The 16,445-nt window shown below is 41.6% G+C and overlaps 1 protein-coding gene across 2 annotated transcripts in view; it reads right to left on the bottom strand.

Annotated features, from left to right (window-relative positions):
* The window catches only part of arhgef10 (Rho guanine nucleotide exchange factor (GEF) 10), a 50,750-nt gene that overhangs the window by 26,968 nt on the left and 7,337 nt on the right, over positions 1–16,445 (bottom strand). Inside the window, exons 2-15 of one of the 2 annotated variants that reach the window (XM_084014122.1) lie at positions 15,833–15,942; positions 10,179–10,565; positions 8,587–8,931; positions 7,518–7,554; positions 7,249–7,337; positions 6,882–6,938; positions 6,117–6,304; positions 5,147–5,263; positions 4,460–4,571; positions 4,171–4,283; positions 3,997–4,074; positions 3,737–3,916; positions 791–907; positions 452–544 (exon numbers count right to left, since the gene is read on the bottom strand). In XM_084014122.1, coding sequence (XP_083870248.1) covers positions 452–544; positions 791–907; positions 3,737–3,916; positions 3,997–4,074; positions 4,171–4,283; positions 4,460–4,571; positions 5,147–5,263; positions 6,117–6,304; positions 6,882–6,938; positions 7,249–7,337; positions 7,518–7,554; positions 8,587–8,931; positions 10,179–10,565; positions 15,833–15,869 — 1,950 coding nt within the window. In that variant the 5' untranslated portion in view covers positions 15,870–15,942. The remainder of the gene's footprint in view (positions 1–451; positions 545–790; positions 908–3,736; positions 3,917–3,996; positions 4,075–4,170; positions 4,284–4,459; positions 4,572–5,146; positions 5,264–6,116; positions 6,305–6,881; positions 6,939–7,248; positions 7,338–7,517; positions 7,555–8,586; positions 8,932–10,178; positions 10,566–15,832; positions 15,943–16,445) is intronic. The other variant, XM_084014123.1, reaches the window with a different exon arrangement.

The raw sequence follows: 16,445 nt of genomic DNA, 5'->3' as shown, positions 1-16,445 counted from the left end.
GCACAGAGAAGTAAAAAAATAGTAATTATTCACAGATTAATCTCCAAGCGGTTTTTTTTTTAACAGAATATAAAAAAAAAATGCATCTGTACAACCCTCCGATCTGCAGATTGTGTCCAACAACATTTTGCTCTCCTAGTCATCGATATCTACATTGCACACATCCTCAGAAGAACCAATAAACTGCTGTTACATTTGCACTTCAAAAAGAAAGCTACCCAGTGTCAGATTTTCTGCACAAGGCACAGGAAAAGTCAATATGCCGGGGTAGGATAAAAAGAGATCTGAGGAAACCGTTCCCCTCCGAGCATTTCCCTTGCATTCCCTTGAGGTAAGCAACAATGTTCCTTGATTTATGTGTATGGCACTCCCTCTGCTGGTGAATGAATATACCACAATGTGCCCTGTATACTGCAGGCAGAGTTTACTGTAAAATAAGAATTCATCACACCTGAAGGAGCAGAATGAACTGTGGGAATCTTTGGATAGGTTTCATCATCAGGCCATACAATGTCATCCGGTCACTGCTCGTCTCCTGACGATGCTGTAGGTGAGAAGATTTTATTTTTAAAGGATGCAAAAGGACTTAAAAGCATGCTAGCAGGGTACAGCACTATATCTACCAGGCTGGTTCATGTACTTTTGAGTACATTGACTTTGCATTTATCTTGTCCTGGCAGCATGAACTTAATGAATGGTTAAAACGGTAAAAGCAAACATTTTCTCTTGCATTGCACAATGATAAAAACCATATAACAAATAAAAAAACACTTGGGTGATTTTCTCAAACCTTGAGGAATTCCAGGAAGCCAGGTTTGGAGGCGCACGTCTTCCTTACCACTGCCATAGCAGTGCTGAAGTTGTTCACATACTCACTGTAGGCATCGAGCACCATGGACTTTGAGAACTGTTGAGAAACACAGATGTTTAAACACATTAAAACCAGGGTTGGTATCTTCTTCAAAAACAATTTTGCTATCAATCCATCCATCATCCATAACCGCTTAACCTGTTCAGGATTATGGGCGGGCTGGAGCCGATACCGGCTGACATTTGGAAAGGCAGTGGACAGGTCACCAGTGGGCTGACGCAGAGACACAGACAACCATCCACACTCACATTCTCACCTACAGGCAATTTAGACTCATTAATTAACATATTTTGCATATATTTGGACTGTGGGAGGAAGCCAGAGGACTGAGAGTGAAACTATTTTGTTCTTCATCCATCCATTGTTGATCACCGTTTATCCTGTTAAGGGTCACTTGGGTGAAGGCAGTGTACACCTGTAGTGTACACCCTATACAGGCTGCCAGTCTATCACAGGGCTGATACCTACATCCCAACATCTAGAAATCAAATGCTCTGACAGAAAAAAAAGAAAATAATCTGGCACCTATCGCAGGACTATAATAAGCATGTCCAATCAATTGAGCCAATCAATGCATGCCTACAAGGTTTGAGTATTTACAATAGCGTGTCACATGACCTTGTTAAAAATCTATCTTGCTTGCTTTCCTGTGCCGGTTCCGGGTGGTCGTTTTCCTGTTCGTATTTGGGTTACGTAATGCCCTAGCCATCTTCCAGCATCTAATGAATAAGGTGGTGTCAGGTCTGGAGGGCTGCGCTGTTTATTTGGATGATGTTGTGATCTAAAGTGACACGAGGAGGAGGGCCTGGTTTGACCATTAATATGGGGAAATGTGAGTTTAATCAGGCAACTCACCTACCCAGGTAAGCTGTGTGCCAAGGGCAGGTGTGTCCAGTAAGTGCAAAGGTGTGGCAGTTGACCAGGTTTCAGATAAGATTACAAAGAAAAATCTCTCTCGTTTCTCCTTGCAGTGACTCTGTTTATTCTGGTTTTCTTCTCTTAAAATGCTTCCTAGGTTGCCGGTGATCTTGACGGTCTGTATCATTTACATTTAGGGCATTTATCGGTATTGGTGGGTTTACATCAGCTTCCTCAAAGTAACTACCACAGTGATTGTTGTAGCCAATTTCGATGTATGAATATGTTATGTTGTGTATATGGTTGGTGAGTCATGTAAATAGCAGTGATTGCTCATCCACTTGCGCCCCAGGGTGCATAGACGTAGACATAGTGATGTAGTCTATATATATGGGAGTCACCGGTGAACGGGTGGAGGGGAATTGGGTTCACGGAGGCCACACAGTTTTCAACCGTTCGTTTGTGTGTGTGTTCGTTTTCTCTTATATCATAACGTTGGTCTTTTCGGTTTTCCTTCATATTTAGTTGGTTTCAGTTTAGTCATTCAGCACAGCCGGTTTTGTCAATATTTTTTCTCTGCATAAAATAAACGGAAAGCGCATACGTCATACGTCTTTTGCACGATGCATTGGAAATGGCTTTTTGTGGTTAGATTGTCACTACAGTGACCACGTGAGTCAGAAGCCCCATCATCTCTGTGCTCCTCGTCAGTTTCAGTGTTGGTAAAAGAATCATTCCATTCCTCAAAATGATCCAAGGGGGCTGAAGGGCAGCATCTACGTAGGTTTCCATTTCATCTACCAGGTGACTCTTTGTTACAAAACTGTAATTTAGCGTTTCCTTGGATGTGATTCTCTTTCCAGGTTCCACACGTAGACACAATTTTAGGAGTCTTAAAAATGCCATCTTATCTTCATACTCAAGAGCATCACGTTTCCGTGGGCATCGTTGTACTGCATCCTCTAAATTTTTGGCCAGGGGCTTGACAACTGTTGCCTCCTCATACCCCTCTGGTGACATAAGTCTCCACTCTGGATTGGAGTCCTGCTCCCTGCTGAAATACTGCCAGGTGTATTTGCCAGCACTCAGCCAGTGGTCTTCTGGCTGACCCATCAGGTGCATCCTCACTCTCAACCTATTATATGCACAGTGTCCAGGGAAGAGGCTGGTGCCAAAGTATAAGTACGCCATGACGCATCCCACACATATCAACAGCTTCATACAAGGGGAGGCCCAAGGTCACCTCTGGAGCCCTGTATGGACGAGCCTGCATATTCATCATGACTTTTACTTCACTCACAGGAAGGGCCAGACCGAAGTCAATCAGCTTCACCTTGTGGTTGACAAGCATTATATTGTCAGGTTTCAGGTCTGCGTGAAGGATTCCAATACTCCTTAAAGCTTCCAAGGCTACAAGTAGCTGGGGGGTCACAGGGCCATTTTCACTAAAGCTCCATTCACCCGGTTCTGAAGGCTCCTGTCCAGCATCTCAAAGGTCAGGCAAGAGAGGTTGCTGAACCTAAAATGTTCCATGAATCTTACAAAGTTATTTTTGTCAGGGTCAAGAGCCCTGATTAATTTAGCATTCCCACTTCCTTCTGATTGATGTCATCTTGTCTCTTTTCTCTATTCATTATCTGAGGTTGAAGTTGGGGAAGTCATGTTTGCAGTTTTTCAAATCCTTTCCAAACTCACTTGTCTTCTTAATAGGTATGTAATCAGAGGGGAAATAACCAGATTCAGTGGTGAAACACACACATATACATATAAATGGTAAATGGCCTCATTTATATAGCGCTTTTCTCCAAAGCGCTCTACAGGAATGACTGACATTCACCCATTCACTCACACATTCACACACCGACGGCAGAGTCAACCACGCAGGGCGACAGCCAGCTCGTCAGGAGCAATTGGGGTGAGGTGTCTTGCTCAGGGACACCAGGCACTCAGCTAGGAGGAGCCGGGGATACACACACACACACATAAAAAATTAAAGCTCAAGCTTACCGATGCCACAAAGACGTCCCCAATCATCTCAAGGCTGTCCCACTCAGTAACACGGCTTGCCAGGGCAATCTGGAACAGGAAATGGGACTGCAGGATCTCACGCACACGATAGAAGGTCATCTTTAGTTTCCTGTCGCTCAGCAGCCTCGGCTCAATCTGGGACAGGGGCTTCTCATATTGCTGAAAGAATAGACAATGTGAGTTGTTAGAACAAACATTTCAAAGTGGATTTGGCAATGACTGCAGCCCTACTTGCGTACCTCTAATATCCTTTTCAGTGCATCAAGATAGTTCTTCTCACTCTCCAATATAGATCCCAAAATACATCTTCTCACCAGCTGTGGAGGAAAAATACCGACCCCATAGTCTTCTTCTTTAACAGCAAATTCACACAATAAAGAGTTATATAGATTGGGATAAATGTTGACCTCTACCTGTTGCTGTGAAAGACCCTCTGGTGCTGGACACAGCACTGGCTCAACATTGAAACAGTCCACCTCAATGAAGAGTTCCGACTCTTCATCCTCAAAACAGGTCGACTTTCTCTCTGACAGTAAAGAACCACAAATAAATGATTGCAATTAAATTATCAAGCTATCATCCTGAAGAGACAGAGACATGCTACGTTGCCCTGTATTTACTTGTTTACATTAACACTGATGTAACATAATAGGGAATGTATAAACCTACAGGAGTTGCTGTTTATGAAGGCAAATGACATACCATTACAGAAGGACTTGGTTTTTATGAAAGAGCGTCCCTTCTTCACTGCGGCTTTGGTTTTCTCAAGCCCATCTTTGGTACCGTCCTTAGCTGCCTTCACCAGCTTTTGCATCTTGGATGAGACAAAATACACTATTATCTATATGGCAAAAGTAACCCAATATATTTGTACAAGTCTAATTCTTGACTTTGTCTAACCCAATGGCTAAAAAGCTACTGAACTGAGTGGGACAGCGGCAGTGTTAGAGTAGGGACGAAGATTTACAGCAGAACATGTCATGTAGAATAACAGGAGAGCAAAGTTGACCAAAGAATGACACACCAAGTGAGACATCAGTTGAAAGGAACATAGGGCTTACTGTAAATACATAATGACTGAACATATGCAACAGTTTTTAAATATTTTGAACAATATAACAATATAACTCAATTGCTGAAGACAACTGTTACTCAAGAATACATCCTAAGCTTCACAAACCTCCAATGCAGAAACATATAACGAGACAGGTAAGTGCAGCAGACAGGGAGGGGGATGTATGCATATCCATCACCAGTAGCACCACCACAAGTCATTCACATCAGAGCAGGATGAGGGTGCCGAGTCAGTGAGAGACGCCCAGAGGGAGAGTTAAGGGTTGGGACTAGTTTGTCTAGCAAGGCAGGTGAGGTGAGCCTCAGGTAGTTTACCTTCTGCTCGTGTTTCTGTTTTAACTGCTGCAGCTCTACCGTTCCCACTGTATTTGCCATTAGATCTTTCATCTTTTTCTCATAGTGTTCTTTCAAGCGTGTCAGATCTTGAGAGAGCTAAACAAAAGCAAAGTAGGCATTACTGGTTATGGTTTGGAATGACCTTGCACCCTAGATCCACAGCAAACTCATTTTAATCTTGATATATTCTGCTGACCATGTCCTCGGTCAAAAAAAAATCTTGCGAAACTAATTTAAAATGTGCATAAGGGCAATAAATGTACTTTTCCAGAGGGCATGTCTTCCCCTTTTCTGATGCTCACAGGCATTTTGGGGCTACTGAAATATGCACAATAAAATAAGGTTATACCACTAAAATTTCATTTAAATGAAAAACAACATTATAACAGTGCCAGTTTCTGGCACACGTTGGAAAAGTGTCTAAAACCACAAGAGTGTTTTGCTTTTAATTGTTTTTTTTATTCTTATTTCTTCCCTTGATTTTCATAAATTAAGAAATACATTAATAATATAACACTAGTTATATTCATGGGTAAATAAATAGTTAATTTAATTATAATTTGTTTTTGTCATTAAGCATTCATTTCTGACCATGGTAGACTGAAAACAAAGTGAAGTTCAAAACCATAATCCAAAACATTACAGAGTGCAGCAAGCTAACTGTAAGCCAGCATCGTCTCGCTCACATCTGAAGAAGAGAACTGTCGATGTCATCCATGCACAAATGGACTGTGCATGACTGAAATCTCAATCCTTAAATCATTTGACAAAAGGTTCAAAATAAGGAAAAGAAGATTTTACTAACCACAAATAATCACAAATAAATTGTAAATAGCAAATAAAAAGAACCCTTGCTTCATTCATTGCTCTCATCTGTACAGATGTACAGGGATGTTGTTTCTTGGCTGTAATGCTGACAGAGAAATGGGAGGGTGACTGATATACACACATGGGTTTTCCTCTGGGGTGGCTTTCCTCTCATGAAGGCGTGGGGCAGGCCGTTCTCGGAGCGACCTTCCCCATCGCTGGCCTCGTCATAGCTTTCGAACTCACTAGAGCTCCAGCCGTTGTCGAGGGAGCTGTTGCAGCCTCCCTCCTCACCGAGCTCCACGTCATCATAGATCATCTCCTCTTGATCTGTATGAAAAAAAACAATACATAGAAAATGTAATCAGAAATACTTAAGTTTAGTAAATAACAAAACAATTTGTAGGGTTCTTCTATGAAAAAAGGTTAGTAGCATAAATGTCCATAACATACAGTATATGCAGTTAAACACAACAGCAATATACAGCATTCAAATACAATAGCCTTGAAATGAATATCCTCTTTATAAAGTGTGTAATGTTGAGAGCCAAAACACTGTTCATTTCACATGGCAATTTCCAATTGAACAGCTTTTTGACAACAAAATTGTATTAAATCAAAAGGTGTTCCTGTTAACACCCTGAACAAAAATGAGCAGTGAAACTACTTTAAAGTGTCACAGAGGGTCATATTAATTAAATGTTTATTGGATTGGATTGGATTGCAAGCCAGAATACTCAACATCAGCATTGTATGTCCATGCCTGAATTCATTATTCAAGTATCCAATTTTTTGACAAAAGAAATAAGGATAATAGAAGTGAAAGTGAGCAGTGCTGACAGCCCTAAAGCTGCAGACAGGAAGTAAACCACTGAATTTGTATAATGTACATTTATTTTCTACAGACCTGTGTTGGAGTCAGAGTTCTCTCTGGGCACATCATCATAAATCACCTCATCTGGATCTGAAGCAAAACAAAGAACCATTCACAACGACAAATGCATGATTTCTCACATCACACAGTTGTTCACACAACAAACGGGGTGCAATGTAGAACGGATCTAAAACAAAAGCAACAGCAAGGGTCTGCTTCCTCAAAAGAACAGGGAAGGAAGTGTCTGGAAAAATTCAGAAAAAAAAAAAAAAAATGATAATAGCACCCTGAAGGCATGCGCTGTGAGTACCCTGAACTACAACAAGTAGAAGGATTCTTTCCATGGAAATGATACGTGCATTTATAATAGATGTGTGAATTGTTATATATCATTCCTTACTTTCCATCCATGCAGTGTTGGCAGGATCGGATGCCCATTTAGCCAAAGCATCCTCTTCTCTAATAGCTGGATAGTCTTCACTGAAAACACTTGAGAAAACATGCAACCAAAATGATAACTCTGCAAACTTATATATTTTCATTGTGAGTTTTATGCTAGAAAACCAATAAATAACTCTGTTTTTCTGCATTAATACGATGATATTCATCTATGACATGACATGTGGGTACTCATGGTTTAGAAATGCTCCAGTTTAGTATGACACATACCTGTCAACAGAGGTGTTGCCAGTCACAGTCACAGTGACTGAAGGAGGAAAGGGAGAAAACATTACAGACACATTACACCATGCTGCTGTAAGTTCTCATGATCCAAGCACAAAATATGTAATGCAAATTTGACCATGGCTTACTATTGTAGAGAATTGTTAAAAGCTTGGGATGAACTAAATTATACATTATGACTGAAACAACAATTATGATATTTTTTGTATATTATATATATTTTTTAAGAATGTAATTGTTTCAGAAAATAAGCACACTGCATGTCCAGCAACCCTGAATGACCTCACAATTCCAAGATTGAGAAACTGTGTTGTAACTTTTTAATTTGCCACCAGGTGTCACTAACGATTCTATATCGCCTAGATTACCCATGATTTAGTCAGGAATATTTCTATAAATGTGCATCCATAAATGTTACTTGACACATGTAACCAATTTAAAATTCCATGATAAGATAAACCTTCTCTTTTCCGAGGAAACTGTCATGGCAAAAGTGACAACTGTATGTCCTTGCCAGAACTCCTAGATGAAAACAACCATGCTAATGTCCAAATCATTTTCTACACCATAACACAAACACACACCTATGACTCTACTAAGACATATGAGTATTTAAATCCGGTGTGACCTTGGTAAGATAATTACAGCGTAATCAGACTCCTCAGCATGCTCGGCCTCAGCTACTGCTAGATTTTAGGGAAACCGGAAAATCCTCACAACCAACACAGACCTTTGGGGAGGGCTAATTTTAGTACCGACTTCCTTGTGGCAAGGCTTTCGGAAAAACAAGGGAAAGAAGAAAGGACAGAAGCAGCTGAGACAGTATTTACGTGTCATTGCCTTGAATCTCTCGGTCTGAGTGCAGTGAGAAAGAAGAGGAAGAATTCCACTCAAAGTAAAGAGCCAAAAGAGCCTTGATATCCAGAGATTCTTCTGATGTTTTGATTCAAAATGAACATCAGTCAATATCTTATCTACCTCATTATTATTTAATGACTTGTCATTATTCAAATGAAGTATTTTCAGTATTTCCCTCCTGCGGGCTCTACTTTACCATCCTCATCAACGGAGAGGTTTCGAATGATGACGGGTGTGGTGTAGGCTGGTGTGATGAGCGGTACGCCGGAGGGGGTTGCATAGCCACAGGGCACCGGGACTGAGTATCCTGAAGTGATGCCAATAGGGCTGGTGTGGATGTCCTGGGATTCTCCCTCCGGATCCTTGGGCTCAATTGGTGAGGAAGCAGAAGAGGAGGGTCCATGCTGCTGCTCAACTTGCTGCAGTTGGAAAGGAGTAATGTCAATCACAGAGTAGGGGTTGACTCTGCCCTGGGAGGAGGTCCTGGGGACAGCCAATGGAGGGTGAGGGTCATCGGTGGATTCCTCTTGGCCTTCACTGCCTGATGAGTGTAAGAAGATACAAGCTCACAAGATGCGTTACAACATTACATTATGTAAGATAGTTATTTTAGCACCCTATGTCTACCAGAGGTGCAGTTGATAACTAAAATAATGATGGCAGATGATAACAAGTTACTGTGGCTAGCTAATCTACTTGAAAACAATATACTACATAGCATTCAGACATATCCACATAGTGTCAACATGCTTAGCTTAATTTACAGAAGTATAGTCAGCCTAAAACTGACATTTGGACAAAATACTTGCTGCACACATGATGTTAGGCTTACTGAGTATCAGGATACCACAGTTTTCCCATTCTTCCTTTTCAAAAGCTCAGTTTTTCTGGTTAGTAGCTTATAAAAACTTAGTTCTGTGTTCTTTACCCTGTTGGTAGTGCATCCCACCACACAGCAGCTTTAAGGATTGTTCCTGTTGTTTGCAAGCAGACAAAACTGACGAAGAGGCACCTTCATGCAATACAAAATCAATGGAGAGTGATGAATTGTTTTCCTTCCAGTGTGGACGGGACTTAAAAGCACTTTGTGTCTTTGTTCTAACCGATATGCACAGGTTGTCCACCTCAAGAAGCCCTGTTCTGAATAAAAATATTCCCTTTGCTTTCATCTTTGTTAGAACCAATTTCATGTTTAGACCTTAAGAGGACACTTTCCAAAGTGTGATCATTATTGATTATGAGAGTATGATGTGGCTTTTTGCAGTATTGAGTCGTAGAAAAGCAGTGATTTTGAGGTGAGAATCAGGGGATCAGATTATAAATGTAGCCAACAGAGATGTATCATGATGATAGAAATACAGTGTGTCTTTATAAGGTGATTAACTGAAAAGATTAGTGCAGTGTTGACTACCCTTCACTCAAAATTAGTGAGTGTGTGAGAAAAAGTAGAGCCTTGACCTACCTGATGCTGCTGCTGTCAAGGCTTTCAGTGATAAAAGCCAGACAACCTCCAGCAACAGGCAGCTAGAGATACAAGGTGTCATGAGAGAGACAGACTGTCCCCCTTCAGCCTGAGCTGAAGGGGCTAGATCACAGCCAGATAAAGTCCACAAACATGAAAGGGGAATGTGGAGAATGTTTGATTGCTGTAAGAAAATATCAGACATATTCAAAGCTGTATTTGCAGTCTAATTACAAACACTACTGCAAATGTCTGCCAAAATTGGTTCATATATCTCTCTCCCCTAGAGCCCAGAAATAAAATGTCAACACTTTTGGGTTGCAAACCTTTTCCTTCAGTGTCTTTCTCTGTGTCATCTTCAAGAGGTGGGGGAGGAGGTGGTAAATCTGTCTCTGTGTCATCAGTCCCGTCAGCAGCAGATGTCCCCGCTACATCTGCTGTTGCTCCACCTGCTGTGGAGGATTTGTTTGTGGCAACTGGTGTGTCTACTGATGATGGAGTTGTGTTGGATGTGACAGAAGGTGCTGGGGGGTCCGAGCTCTCAGGGTGGCTGTCCAACATTTTGTCCTGGCTCTGATCCTCGCTGCTGGGGGCTGGAGGAGCTGGAGGTGCAGGGGGTGGACGGTCGGCCTCAGGGATCTCATCACCGCTGTCATCAAAATCGAAGGCTTCCCCCTCATCTTCATCTGCCAAGGGGACGTTGTCTGCCAACACTGAAAACAGAGATGGGTTTCAGAGAGATACAGTACATTTATATTACCGATGAAGACCACATGGGATAAAAGAGTTGGGTGTTATGATGCATACCAGGAGATTATAAAGATTTTGTTATACAATTTTACTGAAGTAACTGTCAGTTTGATATATCTATACAGTACATTGATTTATTTAATTCACTGGATTAGCAGAATCGATATTACCCTGCTGTTATTTCATCCATAAACTATATCTCAATTGAATCATCCCCCCTGAAAAAAAAATCGATCACAATATTGAGCTAATAATACATTGCTCTCATGACTTGTAGTGTGACCCACCCACCCCAATTGGATAATATACAATATATCCAAAGATGAAAATTAAATTTGAAGATGAAAAGTGTGTGATTATGGCAGTACTGAGACAGGTAGCACTTGCTTTATACCAAATAATATTTAAGGTGTTCTTTGGCAAATAAATCTGCAAGGATCAATGTCAACAATGGACAGTGTCTATGAGACAATTGCATTTGAATCCTACTAGAGATGAAAAATAGCCTACGTATGCGATATTTTCAGAAATGTTATTTATAAGTACCATCCCATACAAATGAAGTATTAAACTAAACTACAGCTACGGTATATAAAGTCTTGTTATTTTAAACCATCACGCAAACTACACACAAAGTACTGATATCCAAACTTCTGAAACATTGTGACCTGTTTATCTACCTACTATCAGTAAAGTCCATATATACCTAAACCCATAGTCTATTTAAAAAAAAAAAGCTTAGACTAATAACACAGAGAACTCTAGGATGACAGGCTCTCATACCACATTGTATGCTTTTCAGGATTTGGCAAAACACAAGTTAAATTTAGTTGGGATTTAACTGAATAATCATAACATTTTACTTAAAGACTTCTCAAGAGGCTGTTAACAGATACAATGTGGGTGGCAGATTTAGTCCTTGGGCTGTTAAAGTTAAAATACTGAGCCACATACAGACTTATAATTAAGGGTGGGGTCTACTTCAGCAGCATGTTTCCTTACAGAATTTTTTACATGAAGGATCTGATTCTGCACCAAAACAGCATACCAGCTGCTCTACTTTATAGAAAAAAGAAAAATTAGGGCAGCGCTGCAAGATATAGTTAACGTTCAAAGGCGTCACTCACACACATTCGCTTCAGAGCACTCACTTGGCAGCAGACAGGAAGGGAACAACAAATGTCTTTCCAGTTTCCACACTGCAATTAGGCCAGCAGGAAAGAGAGCTGTTACTCCCTCCAGTGAGTAGTACAGCCTAAGTTTTGCATTATATCTGATCTGACGAATAGAGAGAGGGCCTAAGTCAGTAAACCTCAATAAAGAGCAAGAGAGAGTAAAAGGATTAGGACTGCAAAGGCTCAACTTTCATCATCTAGCTTCATTTTTTGGCCCCGAGCTGAATGTGAAAAGACAGCATTTCAGGTTTGATTCAGTGGTGGGGTGAAAGGGGGAAAAGACTTTAGTAGAGAAAACATTCAAAAAATTCCACTGGAATTCAACGTTGTGGAAGATATTAGGTAATCATTCAAACAGATTTGACAGAAGGATAAACTGAGATAAAACCACAGAGCCTGAATGAATGAAAGGAACTCCCAATCTCCCCATTCAACCCTCCAGCTCTTCTTCATCGTTGCTGTTTTTCCTATAAAGCCAACATTAACTTCTATCTTTGTCACAGTTTTGCTCCCAAGCATACCACAGATTCTTTGTGAGCACTTTTATCAGTAGGCACAGCTTGATTGTATTGAGTCACAGTTGAAAGGCTTATCATATCCTGACTCTTCCCTAAGATAACGGCAAATCCTGAGTTTGCGTAACTTGATATCCACCACTACCTCTCCCGCCAGCAGCCGAAATAGCTCAGTTGGGAGAGCGTTAGACTGAAGATCTAAAGGTCCCTGGTTCGATCCCGGGTTTCGGCATTGTGACCTCCCTTTTTTTTCCTCCAGCCACTTCATGTTTACAGATAAAAGTCCTTGTAAATCCACCATAAAGCCTTCATAGGGTACCTTGGCTACACATTTCCCTTTTAACACATACCAACATCTGTTATGTTATTACTGTCATACCCAGTCCACTTAAGCATTTAGGAGGCCATTTCGAGTTTAACTAATAAGGTTATTCTTTACACACATTTACCATCAAACTAACCTGGTTCACTGTTGGAACATGCTCTGTTATGCCTCCAGGCCTGAGTGGTCCACTGAAAATGACCAAGTAAGAGAAAGAATACTCCCTGTGGCAAAATCAGTAACTTTGAAGTCCCTCAGTAACATAAACAGCTCTAAATCACCAGTACGATCCCCTCTGGCTTTGACAGGTAGATGTTCCACCCTGTAGTCAGTGTGTGAAGGAACGGTCTGTGACTAATGTTCCAGGTCAACACTGTGACCCCCTGTCCATCTGCAGCCATGATTCAAATGCATGAAACGAGAGGGGCAAAGAGCAAACCTGGAAACAGAGATGCTATCTGCCTTTTTCCATGAGTGCAGTAATGAATGGTGTGGGACACAGAGATAAGGCACAGCTAGCTTGCTAATAGTCACTGGTAATCCAGGACTGTGTATTCATATGCCAATAATTGCCCCAATATGCCCTCAGCTCCTATCTCCCTGTGTTGTCAATGTGAAACACTTGACTTTGCCAGAACAGAACAGGACCTGATTGAATTGGATTTGTCCAGATGATGACTGGCCATTCAATAGTACATCTGCAACTTTGTGTGTATGAGAGCATTGATAGCTGGCAGTATGGGTATACTCGCCTGCAGCTTAATTATAGAGACTCTGCCGCGGATGTTGACCTGACTTTACAGTGCAAGCACATATACATCTGGACACATAGACGGAGGTGACCTGTCATGTGAGGATCTGATAGTCCTTCTAAAATACATTTGAAACAAAACCCTGAACTGGAAACTTTGGAGGATTTCTCTCATATTTCGACCCTTGTGAGAATGCACATACAAAATCATGAAGAAGTATACACGCAAGTGTGTGTGTGCATACACGCTGACACACATACCCTTGCTGAGGTGCCCACTGTCAATTCATAATGACAATATGGATTCTGTTCTGTGGGCCTATCTCCACTCTGCTACATAATGGTCTGCTCAAATGAGTCACCGGGTTACGATCTACTCCAGCATCGCCCTGGCAACAATGCAAGTGACCGGCCAGCTGGAGGCGAAGCATTTCTCTGGCCTGTGTGTCTATCCCCGGAGGCTGTGTGTGTACTTTTTTGTGTGTGTGTACTTTTTTGTGTGTGTACTTTTTGTGTGTGTGTGTGTGTGTGTGTGTGTGTGTGTGTGTGTGTGTGTGTGTGTGTGTGTGTGTGTGCGTGCGTGTCTCTGTGCTGCTGCAGCAGTATTCAGACTAATACTGAGGCACATTGTCTGGTATTCACAGCAGCGCAGCACATTTTATCCTCCTTACTCCCTCGTTCCTCTGCCCACACACTCCACAGTGGTGGAGAAGCAGAGGAGAGGAATCTGCTTTTTACTCTACTGTCCAGCTTAACCAGCCCTCCAGGAAGTGATGTGACAACAAGAGGACCTACAGAAACTAACAGGTGATACTTCTGTCTAGCACCGTAATCTTTCTCCAAAAAGACACGTGTGACACGAGTAACACTGTCAACACAAAGTTGTATGAAGTTACACCTAATAGCATCTCCAAATCTCCTGTTTTGTGACTCAACTCTGAATTGTGTGAAACATTACAATGAATTACTTATTTCAATGTTGATTAATCTGAAGATTATTTCTATATACTTAGAAATTATTCATTATATATTCTACAAAATCTTAGAAAAGAGTGAACATTGTCTTTCGCTATTTCCTTAAGTCTGACAGATTTGTTGCTTTGTTTGACCAACAGCCTAATGATATTCAGCTTCCATCTACATAAGACACAGTGAAGAAACAGTCAAACAGAGGGTTTGACATTACTTGCAAAATTACCTGAACAATGAATTGATTGACTACATTTTTGCAGATAACTCGATTTTTGTTTGTACTTTTCTTTGTCTGGCCTTTCTATTGCCATTTGGTGGTGGTGAGGGAGAAGTTATTACATTAAAGGAAAACACCACCGCATTTCCATACTGAACTATGTTCTGCTCTGATGTTAGACGAGGTGATACATACCTCCCTCTCCTCTGTGCGTGCACTAAATGGCTCTTGAGCGCACTCCGCGCAGCGCTAATTTGCTAGCATGTAGCTTGTCCTTAGGATCCAAAGGGGGGTGAAGTTAGAAGCGACCAAGCACTTCCACGTTGTCCCTATTTAAATATGGTTACGTGAGTATTTACACGACCCAAGTTTGGTTACACAAAATGAAACATGCCAATTTTTATAAGCGGATAACAAGGATAACTATATAGTATGGCGGAATAACAACTGGAAGCACTTCGACGTCGGCGCAGTAATATCATCACTCAAAACATGACGGGACTATATACCTTCTGCTTGTTTTCACAACCCTGTACGATCCACGTTATAACCATGATGTTTGATTGTTCACAAACTATCTTACTACAACCTGATGCTTCCTCAACTGTGCACAAACTACTACAGGTAGTGCAGGCGACGGCGTGCAGGTCACGTAGGTTCTATTGACGGAAGTAAGAGGGGGAGCGGAGTGATGATATTACTGCGCCGACGTCGAAGTGCTTCCAGTTGTTATTCCGCCATACTATATAGTTATCGTTGTTATCCGCTTATAAAAATTGGCATGTTTCATTTTGTGTAACCAAACTTGGGTCGTGTAACTACTCACGTAACCGTATTTAAATAGGGACAACGTGGAAGTGCTTGGTCGCTTCTAACTTCACCCCCCTTTGGATCCTAAGGACAAGCTACATGCTAGCAAATTAGCGCTGCGCGGAGTGCGCTCAAGAGCCATTTAGTGCACGCACAGAGGAGAGGGAGGTATGTATCACCTCGTCTAACATCAGAGCAGAACATAGTTCAGTATGGAAATGCGGTGGTGTTTTCCTTTAATATTGCAGTGAATCAAAGTTAACTCAATGTGTTCCCCAATTCTGAACCCAAAACTTGTGGCCCGTACGGGGATCGAACCCGCGACCTTGGCGTTATTAGCACCACGCTCTAACCAACTGAGCTAACCGGCCTTAAAGAACATCCTGCACCCGATCATGTTTCACATGTTGCTCTGAGATGTCAAGTGCATAGCATGCTGAGTGAGTGACAAAGTTTTGTTGTCTTTACTTTCAGGAGGTGGGGGAGGAAAGTCTTCTACATCCATGCTTGCTGCTCTTCTCCTGGACAAGCTCTTCAGACAGCAACATGAAGGGGACCAACTACGCTGACACACACTCCTAAAAGGAAAAAGACAAACGTTGTAAAATGGCAAAATAGGCAGGTTTATACACACAGCATATCCACATGCATTTAGTACTGAATGTCTCCAAACATCAGCAGTTAGGCACTTCTGGCTTGGCCCTTGTAAGACAGTAAGTCTCCAAAATCCCAACCACACTTGTTATTCCATGTAATTCAATCACAGCAGCTTTGTCAGCAGAGGGGCATGGCTGTGTTGTGGTCACGGTCTGGGACCTTTTGTGTCTACATCAGAATCTGGACCAAAGCTAATTCAGACAAATGAACGAGTGAATGAAAACAAAAGGGACTCTTATAGTGCTCCTGGGGACTGTTGACACTACCACATGTTGAAGTGCACGCAACATTCTCATATGCTAATTGTGGGCGTGTGTGATGTCACGGGTATAAACAGGCCCCACATTACCATTGTAATCGAAAGGCTGTTCCCTGTGGAGAAACCATTATGAAAAAAAAGTGGTTAGCGGTGTCTGTAAAACTA

The sequence above is a fragment of the Eutrigla gurnardus genome (assembly GCF_963514095.1).
Source record: "Eutrigla gurnardus genome assembly, chromosome: 7".
NCBI classification, from domain to species: Eukaryota; Metazoa; Chordata; class Actinopteri; order Perciformes; family Triglidae; genus Eutrigla; species Eutrigla gurnardus.
The sequence above is the reverse complement of the archived record's forward strand: the minus strand, read 5'-3'. Positions and strand labels throughout refer to the sequence as shown.